General features: G+C 44.2%; 1 protein-coding gene across 4 annotated transcripts in view; it reads left to right on the forward strand.

Moving 5' to 3' along the window:
* ahi1 (Abelson helper integration site 1) overlaps window positions 1-17,306 on the forward strand; it is a 243,862-nt gene that overhangs the window by 197,267 nt on the left and 29,289 nt on the right. For 3 of the 4 annotated variants that reach the window (XM_080192718.1, XM_080192720.1, XM_080192719.1), the window contains exon 22: window positions 907-965. The exons of the other annotated variant lie outside the window; for it this stretch is intronic. In XM_080192718.1, the coding sequence (XP_080048844.1) occupies window positions 907-965 (59 nt within the window). The remainder of the gene's footprint in view (window positions 1-906; window positions 966-17,306) is intronic. 4 annotated transcript variants of the gene reach the window in all.

A 17,306-nucleotide genomic window follows, 5' to 3' on the forward strand; every position in this document is an offset into this window, starting at 1 on the left:
AAAGTCTTATCAAATGGCTGAGTGGGCTCAAGGGGCCAAATGACCTACTCTTAATTGGTATGTTTCAATGGAATCCTCCTTTGAGAATGGGACATTCTTTTTCTTTGCTCTTTCATGTTATTTTATACTTTCTACCTCTTCCCCGATTTCCACCTGTGCTCCCCACCCCCTTGCAAAACCACTGAGGTTCTTATAGGCCAGAAACTGACCGAGTGGAAATTGCAGGTGCAATTCTGTGTCCTTCCATTCCATAATGTCAGGAGCACTAAAAATAAATGTGCCCATGTTATTCAGTTACTGGGCAGAAACTAGGCTATGAACTAGCTATGAAAGGTTGTATTGGAAATAATTGAGGCTTTCTGTACCTAATTTATAATTTTGTAAACAAAAGTTTTTAAGTTCTCACTCCATTATAAATTTTATGTAATCCAATTGGATTTTGCTGTCTATCTGATCATAGAATAAGCAAGAGCTAAAGAGTTAAAAATTAAGCTGATCAAACAAATGTATCTGAATGACACTTCCATTGACGAGAAGTTTGACTCTAATTTGTCCATTTTACGTTTTCTTTGAGTTTTAGTAAAAGCATTTTTACTGCTCTCAAGTATGAAGTGAGAAAAATGCCTAATGTGTTAAAATTCTGATTAGCATTTGTTATTTTAAAAGGTATTGCTGCAATGCTGAACTGATGTTATGGAAAAATAGCTGACCCTCTGATACATTTATTTCTTGCTGCTCTGACCCAAAGTGCAGCATCTCTGGATTCAGGAATATGATTTAAGTGTTTTTCTGCCAAAAGGATTGTTTGAATTTGGAATATATTGAGAGTCTGTTTATTGAGCAAAAAAAACACAACTTATTCTTTTCACCGAAACATATGATTGATTTCAATCTTCACTTTGTTAGGTGGATTCAGTCCTGTGGGTCATCGTTTTAGCAGACCCCCATCAGTCAAGCTCGAGAAGGTATGAACTATAATTCTACCAGTTTCCAAATTTGCCAAAGAGTAATCTCATAATTTCATATCAAGATCATGGAATGGTTACAGCTCAAAAGGAGATCATTCGTCTATGCTATCACGTCCATACCCATCTTCTTTAAGAGCAAGTCAGCAAGTCCAGCTTCTTGTAGCCCTGTGAATTTTTCTCTTGATTTACTTCTCCAATTCTTTTTGAAAGCCGCAATGGAATCTACCTCTACCACATTCTTGGGCAATGTATTCCAGATCCTAATCACTCACTGCGTAAAAATTGTTTCTCTTTGTTGCTTCTGGATTTTTTGTCAGTCACTTTAAGTCGATACCCTCTGGTTCTTGATCCTTCCACCAATGTGAATAGTTTTTCCCGATCAATTCTGTCAAGACCCCATCATAACTTTGAATTCCTTTATTAAATTTCCCCTTGACTTTCTCTTTTAAGAAGAACAACCCCAACTTCATCAATATATCCACGTAAATGAATTCTGTCATCCATGAACCATGAAATCTTTTTTACATCTTCTCTAAATCCTGCACATTGTTCCTAAAGTGTGGTGCCCAGAATTGGACATGGCACTTCAGTTGAGTCAAACGTATGTTTTGCAAAGGTTTGTCATAATTTATTTACTTCAGTCTTTAACAACTTCTAGCCTATTTGGTATTTCCACTACCTCCTCTTTTATTATGACTTTGGTAATATTTTCTTCCTTGGTAAAGACTGATGCAAATTATTCATGTAGTACCTCAACCTATGGTTTAGGTGCCAATATGGACCACAGGCTCTGATCCCAGCCCCTAGAGTGCTGAGCCCCCAGAGTGCTGAGCAGCTGCTCAGTGACATCCTTGACACTAACACCAGTGAAACAACATTCTATCCTAGAGTTTTATCTTCTGCTGGAGAAACATAAATCTGTTCCCCTAATTATAAAACCTTCTACAACAGTTGCTTTCCCAATCTTCATAGAATCACATAATCCCTACAGTGCAGAAGAGACCATTTGGCCCATTGATTCTGCACCGACTCTCTAACAGAATATTTCATCCAGGCCCTATTCCTGTAACCCCCCACATTTCCCATGGTTAATCCATCTAATTTACACATTTTGGGACACTTAAGGGGTAATTTAACATGGTCAATCCACTTAACCCGTACATGTTTGGACTGTGGAAGAAAACCAGAGCACCCGGAGGAAACCCATGCAGACATGGGGAGAACATGCAAACTCCACACAGTCACCCAGGGCTAGAATTGAATCCAGGTCCCTGACACTGTGAGGCAGCAGTGCTAACCACTGTGCCACCATGCCACCTTCCTCGAACCACCTTGTACAGTTGACAGCTAGTGCCATGGACTTGATTCTGGCAGCACTCCTTCAAAAAGACTTGTCCAATAGTTTCGTCACATGTGAGGGGACCACATTTCAAAATTTTTCTCACTCAACTTGCTGATGAGCAAATTTCAGAAAGATAAAGTTTCATATGGCATTATATGAATTTAAGCAAGAGCTATCAAAAGAAACAGACTCTCACACTGCCCCTCTCTCTCCTCAATCTCTCTCAAACTCTCTCTCTCACCTTTGAACTTTCTCCCTCCCTCAAACTTTCTCCCTCTCCTTTGAACTTTCTCCCTCTCCCTCAAACTTTCTCCCTCTCCCGCGATCCCTCTCCCTCGATCTCTCTGCCTCTCCCTCGATCTTTCTCCCTCTCCCTCAATCTATCTCCCTGTCCCTTGACCTCTCACCCTCGCCCTCTCCCTCAATCTCTCCCTTAATCTCTCTCCCTCCCTCGATCTCTCTCTCTCCCTCGATCTCTCTCTCTCCCTCGATCTCTCTCTCTCCCTCGATCTCTCTCTCTCTCCCTCGATCTCTCTCTCTCCCTTGATCTCTCTCTCTCCCTCGATCTGTCTCTTTCTCCCTCGATCTCTCGCTCTTTCTCCCTCGATCTCTCGCTCTTTCTCCCTCGATCGCTCTCTCTCCCTCGATCGCTCTCTGTTTCTCCCTCCCTTGATCTCCCTCTCTCCATCTCTCTCTCTCCCCCTCAATCTCTCTCTCTCTCACTCTCTCCCTCGATCTCTCTCTCTCTCTCCCTCGATCTTTAGATTGGCTAGGAGGGAGTTGAAGAGGGAGTTAAGAAGGGCTAGAAGAGGGCATGAGATGACTTTGGCTGATAGGATTAAGGAGAATCCTAAGGCGTTCTATAGGTATGTCAAGAACAGAAGGTTGGTTAGGGCAAGATTAGGGCCAGTTACAGACAGTAGGGGGAAGTTGTGTGTGGAACCGGAAGAGATTGGAGAGGCATTGAACCATTATTTCTCTTCGGTGTTCATGCAGGACGATATGAATGTAGCTGAGGAGGTCACTGGGGTGAAGGGGTGTAAAATAGAAAGTATTGTAGTTGATACAGAGGATGTGTTGGATATTCTAGAAGGGTTGAAAATAGATAAGTCCCCTGGTCCAGACGGGATTTACCCTAGGATTCTATGGGAGGCAAGAGAGGTGATTGCAGAGCCACTGGCTCTGATCTTCAGGTCGTCGTTGGTCTCTGGTATAGTACCGGAAGATTGGAGGACAGCGAATGTTGTCCCATTGTTTAAGAAGGGGAGCAGAGACTTCCCTGGGAATTACAGACCAGTGAGTCTTACTTCTGTAGTGGGCAAGGTTTTAGAAAGAATTATTAGGGATAGGATTTATAGTTATTTGGAGAGTAATGAATTGATTAGAGATAGTCAGCATGGTTTTGTAGCGGGAAGGTCGTGCCTTACTAACCTTATTGAGTTCTTTGAGAAGGTGACCAAAGAGGTGGATAGGGGTAAGGCAGTAGATGTGGTATATATGGATTTTAGTAAGGCGTTTGATAAGGTTCACCATGGTATGCTTCTGCAGAAAATGCAGATGTATGGGATTGGTGGTAATTTAGGTACTTGGATCAGGAATTGGTTAGCAGATAGGAGACAGAGGGTGGTGGTTGATGGTAATTATTCATTATGGAGTTCGGTTACAAGTGGTGTGCCTCAGGGATCTGTTTTGGGGCCACTGCTGTTTGTAATCTTTATTAATGATCTGGATGAGGGTATAGTTGGGTGGATTAGTAAGTTTGCTGATGACACCAAAGTCGGAGGTGTGGTAGATTGTGAGGAAGGGTGTCGAAGTTTGCAGGGTGACTTGGACAGGTTGCAGAGCTGGGCCGCGAGGTGGCGGATGGAGTTTAATGCGGAGAAGTGTGAGGTAATCCATTTCGGTAGGAATAACAGATGTGTTGAGTATAGGGCTAACGGGAGGACTTTGAATAGAGTGGAGGAGCAGAGGGATCTAGGTGTATGTGTACATAGATCCCTGAAAGTTGGGAATCAAGTAGATAAGGTTGTTAAGAAGGCGTACGGTGTCTTGGCGTTTATTGGTAGGGGGATTGAATTTAGGAGTCGCAGCGTCATGTTGCAACTGTACACAACTCTGGTGCGGCCGCACTTGGAGTACTGTGTGCAGTTCTGGTCCCCACATTACAGGAAGGATGTGGAGGCTTTGGAGAGGGTGCAGAGGAGGTTTACCAGGATGTTGCCTGGTATGCAGGGGAGGTCCTATGAGGAGAGACTGAGGGATTTGGGGTTGTTTTCACTGGAAAGAAGGTGGCTAAGAGGGGATCTTATAGAAACATATAAGATGATTAGAGGTTTAGATAGGGTGGATGGTGATAGCCTGTTTCCTCGGATGGAGAAATCTAGCACGAGGGGGCATGGCTTTAAATTAAGGGGGGGTAGTTATAGGACGGATGTCAGGGGCAGGTTCTTTACCCAGAGGGTGGTGAGGGACTGGAATGCCCTGCCTGCTGCAGTTGTAAATGCGCCTAGTTTGGGGGCGTTTAAGAGATTGGTGGATAGGTTTATGGACGAAAAGAGATTGGTTTAGATTAGTGGGTCAATGTTTTTTTTTAAAAATAAGACTGGTCGGCGCAACATTGTGGGCCGAAGGGCCTGTTCCGCGCTGTAATGTTCTATGTTCTATGTTCTATCTCTCTCTCTCACTCTCTCCCTCGATCTCTCTCTCCCTCGATCTCTCTCTCCCTCGATCTCTCGCTTTCTCTCCCTCGATCTCTCTCTCCCTCGATCTCTCTCTCTCCCCCTCGACCTCTCTCCCTCGATCTCTCTCTCCCTCGATCTCTCTCTCTCCCTCGATCTCTCTCTTTCTCTCCCCCTCGATCTCTCTCTCTCTCCCTCGATCTCTTTTTCCCTCGAAGTCTCCCTCCCACCCTCAATCTCTCCCTCCCTCCCTCGATGTCTCCCTCCCTCGATGTCTCCCTCCCTCTTTCGATCTCTCCCTCCCTCCCTCGATCTCTCCCTCCCACCCTCGATCTCTCCCTCCCACCCTCGATCTCTCCCTCCCACCCTCGATATCTCCCTCCCACCCTCGATCTCTCCCTCCCACCCTCGATCTCTCCCTCCCTCCCTTGATCCCTCCCTCTCTTGAACTTTCCCTTGATCCCTCCCTCCCTTGAACTCTCCCTCGATCTCTCGCATGTCCCCCTCGCATGCCTGCTTGTAATTCAGACTCAGTCCTCCCCCTCGCGCCCTTCCCCACCCCTCGCACCCCTCGACCGCCTCAACAGATTGAAGATGGCTGATTTCCAAGGCTCCTAAGATGGAGGCCCAGTGCTCCCAAGGTCTGGGCCCACCTTGCACCTGTAACCACCCATACCCACCGTGCCCTCCCCCTCTCTCCCAAGCCCCAGGTAGAAATGTTGGTTAAGACACTGGAGGAAAAATTTCCAGCTTTTTGTTGAATAATTTAACATCCACCTGGGCAGGCAAATTAGGCTTCAGTTTAATATCTCTAATAATGCAATATTTTCCCTCAATCTGCTGTGGCTGCTCAAATCCTAGAATGGAGCTTGAACCTCAGATCTTTCAGAAAAGGCCATTCAGCCCATTAAACCAGCTCTGCTATTCAGTAAGATCATGGCTGATCTGATCGTACCTTAACCCCACTTTTCTGCAGCTCCCCCATAACCTTTAATACACTTGTAGATCAAAATTAGTCTAACTCAGCCTTAAATATGATCAATGACCCAGCGTGGACCACTGATTGTGGAAGAGAATTTCTAAAATGAACAACCCTCTGAGAGAAGAAATTCCTCCTCACCTTTGTCTCAGATAGCCCTTCGTTTTAAACAGCCCCTTTGTTCTTGATTCCCCAACAAGAGAAAACATCCTCTCAGCATCTACCCCATTAAGCCTCCTCAGAATCTTATATGCCTTAATAAGGTCACCTTGCATTCTTCTAAACTCCACTGAGTATAGACCAAATCTGCTCAATTTTTCCACATAAGACAAACACTTTGACCCAGGAATTAGCCTTGTGAATCTCTACTTCCAATGAAAATATACCCCTTCTTAAGGAGATCAAAACTGTACACAGTACTCCAGGTGTGCCACACCAAAGACCAGTACAGTTGTTGCAAGACTTCTTATATTCCATTCCCTCATGCAACAAAGACCAACTTTCCACTTGCCTTTTGACTTTTTGTGATTCATGTAAAAGAACATGCCTCTGCAATGCAGCACACTGCTGTCTTTGTCCACTTCAATAATTTTTCTTATTTCTTCCAAGCTGGGAAACTTCTCATTTGCCTACATTATACGCTATCTGCCAAATTTCTGTCCATTCTCTTATCTCTATCTAGTTGCCGACTCTCTCTTTCTTCCTCCAAACCTTGCTCTCCTATTTATCTCCACGTTGTTATCAAATTTGGCTACAATATACTCGATCCCAAGTTGTGACCCCAGTACTGATCCCTGCTGTACTCCACAAATTACAGCTTGCCAACTTAAAAATGGCTCTTTTATTCCAGCTCTTTGTTTCCTGTTAGTTAGCCAATCCTTGATCCATAATCATTTATCAAGCCTTCCCCCAGCATCATGAGCTCTTAATTTATGTAATAACCTTTTATGCGGCACTTTATTAAATGTGCTTTGGAAATCCAAACGCACTATATCAACTTTATCCGCCCTGTTTGTTACATCTTCATACACCTCTAATAAGTTAGTCAAACACATTTTCCCTTTCACAAAACTATGTTGACTCTGCCTGATTGTATTATAATTTTCTGAATGCCCCTACCTCTTTAATAATAGATTCAAGCATTTTCCCAATGGCAGGTGTTATATTAACTAGCCGATAGTTTCTGCTTTCCATCTCCCTCCTTGCTTGAACAGAGGTGTTACATTTCTGGTTTTCTAAACCACGGGGACCTTTCCAGACTCCAGAGAAACTAAAAAAAATTCTCAGTGAGAGATGTGGTTACTAAGAAACCAGCATAGTTGGCCCTCTTGGAGCTGACACAAAAGCTCCCATCTTATCTTGGGAAGAGAACCAAACCTGACCTGAGCAGGATGAAGCCCAGACTTTTCTAATTTGTGAGCCCAATCTAGAATCAGCCCAATATCATTGGGAAACAGAAGCTGACCAGTGATTGGGAAAGGAATCTCAGACATCAGGACATTGCCATTGGTGACCAAACAAAACAATACAAGCTTTTATGCGAAAGAAAAACTGCCATAACCTATTTCTCACTCATGATCAAAGTTTAATGGAATAAAGGTGTGCAGGTTAGGTTGATTGGCCGTGCTAAATTGCCCTTTAGTGTCAGGGAGGTTAGCAGGGTAAATATATGCGGTTACGGGGTTACAGCTAAGTGAGATTGTTGTCAGTGCAAGCTCAATGAACCCAAAAGTCTCTTTCTGTACTGTAGGATTCGATGATTCTACATGGATTGGTTATACTATATAAATATATATATTATTCTACTATTTTGTATTATACTCCTTATACACCCATGACTGTGTGGCCAAATTCCCCTTCAATTCAATTTCCAAGTTTGCTGATGACACCACCGTAAGTGGGTTGGATCTCAAACAATGACCAGACAGAATACAGGAATGAGATAGAGAAGCTGGTGAACTGATGCAGCAACAATAATCTCTCCCTCAATATCAACAAAACAAAGGAGATTGTCATCAACTTCAGGGAGCATAAAGAAGAACATGCCCTGTCTACATCAACGGGGACCAAGTAGAAAGGGTCGAGAGCTTCAAGTTTTCAAGTGTCCACATCACCAACAACCTGTCCTGGTCCCACCATGCCAACACTATAGTTAAAAAACCCACCAAAGCCTCTGCTTTCTCAGAAAATAAATGAAATTTGGCATGTCAGCTATGAGTCTCAGCAACTTTTACAGATGCACCGTAGAAAACATTCTTTTTGGTTGTATCACAGCTTGATATAGCTCCTGCTGTGCCCAAGACCACAAGGAACTACAAAAAGTCGTGAATGTAGCCCAATCCATCACACAGACCTGCCTCCCATCCATTGACTCTATCTACACTTCCCACTGCCTCGGCAAAGCGGCCAACATAATTAAGGACCCCATGCATCCTAGACATTCTCTCTTACACGTTCTTCCATCGGGAAAAAGATACAAAAGTCTGAGGTCATGTACCAACCAACTCGAGAACAGCTTCTTCCTTGCTGCTATCAGACTCTTGAATGAACTTACCTTGCATGAAGCAGATTTTTCTCTATACCCTAGCTATGACTGTAACACTACATTCTGCACTCTCTTGTTTCCTTCTCTATGAACAGTATGCTTTGTCTGTATAGCACGCAAGAAGCAATACTTTTCACTGTACACTAATACATGTGACAATAAATCAAATCAAATCAGAAATATTATTTACCAGGTTGCAGAAACTGCAGAGAGGCATTTGAACAGTATTGAGGAATTGGCAGAAGGCTTCCAGTTCAAAACTGAAAGGGAGTCACTACCAGTTCACTTGATAAATTACACTTTGTATTAACTAATAACTTAAGAGTATTGAAATATTTTACTTGCATTGCTCTGGCATGCAACTTTTCATATCTATTAAAGTTTGCATTCCTGTCCTTTGTTCATTCAATCACGTGCTCACAGCCGCAAGTATTTAAATATGGGAACAGGGATTAATAGGTTTCTAACTGTCAACCTTAACAACACAATAAATAAATATATTGTAGTGTGATGCAGATTGGCATTCTGTATCTTGAATTCTTTATCTTTGTTGGGGACTGTCAACCAAAAGTGATGCACACCACTGAAATATGTAGTAAAATCAAAGAGAATTAGTTCGGTCCGTCAGGCCCTATCCAGTGGCTAATTCTATATACGTAGAAGGCTGCAGCTGGGATACACAGATTGTTTGAATGATGAATATTGCATAGTGTAAGATGGAAGAGAAAAGACATTGAAAGTATATAGGAGGCAGCAGGTTTCTTGTGGCAGTGCTTTTGGGGGATACATTGCTTTATAGCCACAAGTGTGATAATGCCATACAGGTGATGATATTTGGACCACTAATGGAAAACAGAAACTAGAAGCAGGAGTAGGCCAGTCAGCCCTTTGTGCCTGATCTGCCACTCACTATGATCATGGCAGATCATCAAATTCAATATCCTGATTTCCCCCTTCTCCCCCATATTCCTTGATCCCTTTATCTCCAAGAGCTATATCTAATTTCTTCTTGAAATCAGACAACGTTTTGGCTCAACTACGTTCTGTGGTGGTGAATTCCAAATGTACATCATCCTCTGGGTGAAGAAATTTCTCCTCAGGCCTAAAAGATTTACCCCTTATCCTCACATTATGACTACTAGTTCTGGACTCCCTCACATTGGGAACATTCTTTCTGAATCTATCCTGTCTAACCCTGTGAGAATTTTAGAAGTTTCTATGAGACCCCCTTTCACTCTTTTGAACTTCAGTGAATATAATCCTAACTGACTTAATCCCTCCTCATATGACAGACCTGCCATCCCAGGAATCTGCTTGGTAAACCTTTGTTGTACTCCTTCTATAGCAAGGACGTCCTTCCTCAGATAAGGACACCAAAACTGCATACACTATAGAACATAGAACATTACAGCGCAGAACAGGCCCTTCGGCCCACGATGTTGCGCCGACCAGTTAAAAAACAATGACCCACTAACCTAAACCAATCCCTTTTCATCCATAAACCTATCCACGGATCTCTTAAACGCCCCCAAACTAGGCGCATTTACAACCGCAGCAGGCAGGGCATTCCAATCCCTCACCACCCTCTGGGTAAAGAACCTACCCCTGACATCCGTCCTATAACTACCCCCCCTTAATTTAAAGCCATGCCCCCTCGTGCTAGCTTTCTCCATCCGAGAAAAAAGGCTATCACTGTTCACCCTAACTAAACCTCTAATCATCTTATATGTTTCAATAAGATCCCCTCTTAGCCGCCTTCTTTCCAGCGAAAACAACCCCAAATCCCTCAGCCTCTCCTCATAGGACCTCCCCTCCATACCAGGCAACATCCTGGTAAACCTCCTCTGCACCCTCTCCAAAGCCTCCACATCCTTCCTGTAATGTGGGGACCAGAACTGCACACAGTACTCCAAGTGCGGCCGCACCAGAGTTGTGTACAGTTGCAACATGACGCTGCGACTCCTAAATTCAATCCCCCTACCAATAAACGCCAAGACACCGTATGCCTTCTTAACAACCCTATCCACTTGATTCCCAACCTTCAGGGATCTATGTACACATACACCTAGATCCCTCTGTTCATCCACACTATTCCAGGTGTGACCTCACCAATTCCCTATACAATTGCAGCAAAACATCTGTACCCTGATACTCAAATCTATTTGCTATGAAGGCCAACATACCATTTGCGCTCTTTCCTGTCCGCTGTACCTGGGCGCTTACTTTCAACAACTGATACTCGAGGACTGCAGGCCTTGCTGAGTATCCATCTCTCAATTTACACCCATTCAAGTTAAAATCTCCTGTTATTGCTACCAAAGTGGAAATCCTCACATTCATCCACATTATGCTGCATCTGCCATGCAGATGCTCACACACTCAGCCTGTCCAAGTCATGCTGAAGCATCTCTGCATCGTCCTCACTGCTCATCCTCGCAGCCAATTTTGTATCATCTGCAAATTTCAAGAATATGAAGTGATTGCATAAATCTGTTGGATTTTTACTGCTTCCTCCTGGATTGATCTCCACTATGCTGAAAAAAACTGTTTGTGTCTTTATTTCATATTTACGTAATCCTTTAAGTATCTCTCTCTCTGTCTCTCTCATGACGTCGCACCCCACTCCATCACCCCCTCACTCTGTCGCCCCCCCCCCACTCTGCTGCCCCCTGACTCCGTCATCCCCTCCCACTCTGTCGCCCCCCCCCCCACCCTCTGCCCCCCACTCTCCGTCCCCCCCACCCTCCGTCGCCCCCCTCTGTCGCCGCCCCCATCGCCCCCATCCCTCCGTCACACCCCCTTCTCCATTGCACCCCCTCTCCGTCGCTCCCCCTCTCCATCACCCCTTCCTTCTCAACCCCCCCAGCCCCCCTTACTTCCCTCTCTGCCCCCTCTCTCCTCTGCCGCCCCCGCCTTCTCCGTCCCCCCCTCTTCTCCATACCCACCTTCTCCGTCCCCCCCCCTTCTCCGTCCCCCCCCCTTCTCCGTCCCCCCTCTCTTCTCCGTCCCCCCTCTCTTCTCCGACCCCCTCTCTTCTCCGTCCCCCCTCTCTTCTCCGCCCCCCCTCTCCGCCCTCCTCTCTTCTCAACTCCCTCTCTCTCTCTCTCTTTATCCAGCTGAAGAGAAGGATTGCTCACAAACCCACCAGCAATTGGATCCACCAAATTGCAATTATTTGCATTCATGCATGCTGATATGTCCTGTGCACCTTCAGCAGGAATGAGATCCCCCAAGGAATCATCCTCCTACATCTTCAAAGTCGAAGCAAGCAAACTGCTGACCTTTAATCACCATATTCAGTTTACTCATTATTCAGTAATTGTCAAAGTAAAGTCAACATGTGTGTCAAAGATATTATTAGTCTTGTCCTCAGGCAGCTGCACGTTCTCAGTCTCTCCATCCCCAGTTAAGAGGGAGAAAACATGTGCCACTTAACATCATGGCTGCCACTTATCCATCTGTAAGCTGCACAATTTGTGGGGTTCACCTCCAGTTTCTACTGGAGTGAGCAAACAGATCTATGGGTTAGTGATGATCATGTCTTCTGTGAATAATTGTGTGGTAGATTAAAGTTTGGGGTGAGTGACAGTGATTGATATGTGAGTTGGTGAAGAAGTGCAATAGAATAAGGAGGATAGGTGCTGCTGAAACTGAAGTAGGTGTGAGGAGTGGCGCTTGATCAAACAGAGTGAAAGGGGTGGGGTTACACCACAGGATGTAGATGAACCAACAAATATATTCACTTTCTCTGACAGAGTTAGGCCATTAAACCGCTTCCTGCACAACATTCAAGACCTAAGTGCAATGCTTCTGCTGCACTTCTCCTCAGCCAGCTCAAAGGCTACTTTCTTGATAACAACTGCCTGGTTTCTTTTCCCCTTGGCTGGGGAAAAGTATGTTCCTCCTGTTCCTGACTGCAATCAGGGAAGTAACATTAAATCTGGATGCTGCCATTGCCTTCTGTCCATCTTCAACACCCCATCACTCCCTTCAAATTCAATTTCTACATTAGCCCTTTCAGTTGTGGACTTCAGGTTACGTTGTGCAGGTGTGCATCACACATGTTGGAGGCACTGAAATGTAATGATCGAATGTTAAAACTCGGAAGGAGGCCATTTGGCCCCTTTGTGTCTGCATCGGCTCCCAAATGAACTGCCCAGATAGTCCCATTCTCCAGCTGTATCCCCTTTAAATTCATCACTGTATCCAACTCTCTTTTGGAACCTCTAATGGAATCTGCCTCCACCAGTCTCCCAGGCAGTGCATTCCAAATCCCAACAATGCTGAGTAAAGATGTTTCTTCTTATCTCACTGCAATCTCTCTTGCTGACCATCTTGAAATTGTGATCCCCTAGTCAGTGACATACCAACTAGTATAAACAGGATATCCGGAATGAACAGAATGGGTGGCATGGTGGCACAGTGGTTAGCACTGCTGCCTCATAGCTTCAGGGAACCCAGTTCAATTCTAGCCTTGGGTGACTGTGTGGAGTTTGCGTGTTCTCCCCATGTCTAAGTGGGTTTCCTCCAGATGCTCCGGTTCCCCACTATCCAGAAATGTGTGGGTTAGGTGTATTGGCTATGATAAATTGCCCCTTAAGGTCAGGGAATGCAGAGGTTAGAGGGATTAGCGGGGTGAGCGTGGGGTTACGGGGATAGGGCTGAGGTGGGATCATTGCCGGTGCATGTTCGATGGGCCAAATGGCCTCCTTCTGCACTGCAGAGATTCTATGATCCTTCTTTACCCTGTCAGAATTGTTCATAATTTTGGATACCTCATTAAAGTTACCTCTTAATCTTTTCTGCTCCAAGGAGAATAAGCCCAATTTCTGTGATCTTTCACTGTGTCTAAAATTCCTCACTCCTGGTTTCATTCTATTAAATCTTCTTTACACTGTGAGGCTTTAACGTCCTTCCTTAAATAAGATGCCCAGAACGGAACATAATACTCCAAATGTGGTCTGACCAATGAGTTGTACAGGTGTAGTATCACTTCCTTGCTTTTATACTTTGTGCCTCTATTTATAAACCCATGTGTCCTGTAAACCTTAACAACTGCTTCAACTTGCCTGGTCACCTTCAGAGAATTATGCACTTGAACCCTGAGGCCCCTCTGCTCCTGTGTTCCCCTCAAAGTTGTACCATTGAACTTGTATTGACTCCCCATGTTTCTTCTGCCAGAATGCATTACCTCACATTTCACTGCACTGAAATTCATCTGCCAAGTGTCTGTCCGTTTGGCCAACTTGTCAATGTGCCTGAAGTCGTTCAGCGTCATCCTCACAATTCATTCTTCCCCCTAGCTTAGTATCACCTGGAAATTTAGAGCTTTGGCCTCAACCCCCATCTCTAAATCATAGAATACCTGCAATGCAGAAGAAGGCCATTTTGCCAACCGAGTCTACAGCAACAACAATCCCACCCATGCTCTTTCCCCATAATCCCACATATTTACCTTGTTAATCCCCCTGACACTAAGGGGCAATTTAGCATGGCCAGTCCACCAAATCCGGAACGTCTTTTGACTGTTGCTGGAAAGTGAAGCACCCAGAGAAAATTCCTGCAGAAAGGGAGAGAATGTGCAAACTCCACAGACTGTGGCCCAAGACCAGAATTGAGGCAGCGGTGCTAACTACTGTGTCACCGTGCCACCCTTGACTTATTTGAAAAAGGAAGATTGAAATCCCATTTATGTCCAACTTCTCAGTAACGGTTGCCAAATTGTACCCTTGGATGGATAATTTAGTAGTGCAAATAGAAATAAATGTGTATGACATGATAGCCGTTACAGAGATGTGGTTGCAAAGTGACCAGGGATGGCATCTGAATATTCAAGGTATTTGAAATTTCAGGAGGAAAGGAAAAGGAGATATGAGTTATCTCAGTTAATAAAGGATATTAGTAGAGAAGGTCAAGATGGGCTTGGGTGAAGATAAGAAACAGAAAAGAAGTCACTTGGTGGGAGTTGTTTATTAGCGCTCAAACAGGAGCCACACATTGGGTCAGAATATGCATCAAGAAATTATGGATGAGTTCAAGACCAGTTCTGCAATCATCATGGTAGCTACCATCTCTGGGCCATTTTTAGGATGGAATACTGTAACCAGTAGAGTGCCGCAGGGATCAGTGTTGAGGCCAACTATTTACAATATATGCCAATGACTTGGATGAAAGGACTGGCTGCATTGTAGCCAAAGTTGCTGCTGATGTTAAGGTAGGAAAGCAAGGAAGGGGATACAGAGTTTGCCAAAGGATATAGATTGGTTAGTACTGGGCAAAAATTTGTAAGTGGAATATAAATGTGGGAAAATGAGAGTTGTTCGCTTTGGCAGAAAAATAAAAGAACAGAATATTATTTAAATGGAGAGAGGCTGCAGAGTGCTGTGGTATAGAGGGACCTGGTGTCCTTGTAGATGATTCATAAAAAGGCAACATGTAGAGACAGCAAGAAATTCAAAAGGCGAATAGAATGCTTTGCAAGAGATTTGGAATATTAAAGTGAAGAAATCTTGCTGTAACTGTACAGGGCATTGGTGAGATTGCATCCAGAGTACTGTTTACATGTTTGGTTGATCACTTTACTTAAGGAGGAACTTGCTTGCATTCCTGAGATGAAATGATCATTTTCTGAGGGAAGCTTGAGCAGATTGGCCAATATTCAGTGGAGTTTAGAAGAAAGCGAGGTGATATAACGAAAGACAAGATTCTGAGGAAGCTTCATAAGCTGGAGGCTGAGAGGATGTTTCCACTCATGGAGGAATCTAGAACTAGTTTAAAAATAAGGGATCACCCATTAATTGTGAAGGTGAGGAATTTCTTCTGATGGTTGTTAGTATTTGGAATTGTCTTCCATTTTAAGATGGGTCATCAAATATATTCAAGTCTGAGTTTGATAGATTTGTGATTGACAAGGGAGTCCAGGGTAGTAGGAGGCGAGAAGGAAAGTGGACTTACGGCTACAATGGGCAGCATAGTAGTTAACACTGCTGCCTCACAGCACCAGAGACCTGGGTTTGTTTCCCAGCTTGAGTCACAGTCTGTGTGGAGTCTGCACATTCTCCCTGTATTTGCGTGGGTTTCCACCAGATGCTCAGGTTTCTTCCCACAGTCCAAAAAGCATGCTGGTTAGGTGGATTGGCCATGCTAAATCCTCACTCAGTGTACCTGAACAGGCATCGGAATCTGGCAACTAGGAGATTTTCACAGTAACTTCATTGCAATATTAATGTAGGCCTACTTGTGACACTAATAAATAAACTTTAAATCAGATAAGTCATGATTGCATGGAATTGCAGAGGAGGCTTGAGGGCCGAATGGCCTATTCTGTTTCATATGTTCTTGAGATGAATTTGTGTTTAAGTCACTTGCTTTACTTATCTCTGAACCCTAACTTCAACTTGGTATATGTTTTCCCTTCTCACTAGAGTTGCCAAACTTCCCAGAATGGCCAGAAAACTCCTAGGATTGGTCCCAATCTGCTGGCAGTTATTAAAAACAGCCAAGGAGATTTTAAACGATTGGACTTCCTATTAGTCAATTGACTCTCATGTGGCAACCAGAGTGTATTTTACTGAGCAGAATTTTACAGGCAGGCTGGGCAGCACTTCTGCGCAAGCGCAGCCAGCATGGTGACGTTACACATTGCATCATGGCCACTTGTGTGTACTAAGCTCCTGGATGCCTCTGCTTGCTGTAATGCCTTTTATTCCCCCTACTTCTGTAGGAAGTAGGCATGGGCTGAAGGCCATGGCCCCAGGGTTTGTTAGCCTGTGGAATTCTCTTCCCCAGACAGCGGTGGAACTTGGTCATTGAATATATTCCAGGCTGTTAGGGAAATTTTTGATGGACAAGGGAGTTATGGGGGATAGACATGAAAGCAGAGTCAAGGCCACAATCAGATCAGCTGTAATCTGATTGAATATTGGAGCAGAGTCAAGGGCCAAATGGCCTACCTCTGTTGCTAATTCTTGTACAAATAGCTGATGGTCTGCATGCCAGAAAAAGGGAAGAGCGAAGCAGGCAGCACATGTATGTGGTTTCGCCAGGATAGCATTTCTCCCCACTGCAATGGTCTGTATTCTGATAGAAGGTAGATGTGGCTTTGCAGATGTTATGTCTAAACACAGTGATGTTCCACAACCTCACATATCTACCAGTGTAAAAGGTGCCTTGCTTCAATGGCCTGAGCAATTATGATTATTTAGACATGCTGAGGTTGACGCACTGCTGACTAATTTACAAAGTCATTCCCTAAAGCCCTACCAAAGGTGGCCATGAATTTTTTTTTTACTCGTGGGACATGGGCATCACTGGCTGGTCAACATTTATTGCCCATTCCTAGTCACCCTTGGACTGAGTGACTTGCTAGGCCATTTCTGAGGGCAGTTGAGAGTCAACCACATTTCTGTGGCTCTGGAGTCACATGTGGGCCAGATCAGATAAGAACAGCAGATTTCTTTCCCTGAAGGACATTAGTGAATCAGATGGGTTTTTCCAACAATCAATAGTGGTTTCATGATCATCAGTCAATTTTTCATTCCAGATTTTTGTTTTAATTCAAATTCCACCATCAGGCATGGTGTGATTCAAACCCAAGTCTCCAGAACATTAGCTGAGTTTCTGGGTTGATAGTCTAGAAATAATACCACCAGGCCATCATCTTCCCTATTGCTCCATGTTCTTATAATCTACCCATTGTTTGCTCACATAGATGGTACACTCTGTAAACATTCTTCTTTTATCAGATGGACTTGAAAAAAACTCTACATTTGAATTCAGAAGCTAATATCCGATG

Source organism: Carcharhinus amblyrhynchos, chromosome 7, assembly GCF_965287045.1.
Source record: "Carcharhinus amblyrhynchos chromosome 7, sCarAmb.v2.hapA, whole genome shotgun sequence".
Classification (NCBI taxonomy): domain Eukaryota; kingdom Metazoa; phylum Chordata; class Chondrichthyes; order Carcharhiniformes; family Carcharhinidae; genus Carcharhinus; species Carcharhinus amblyrhynchos.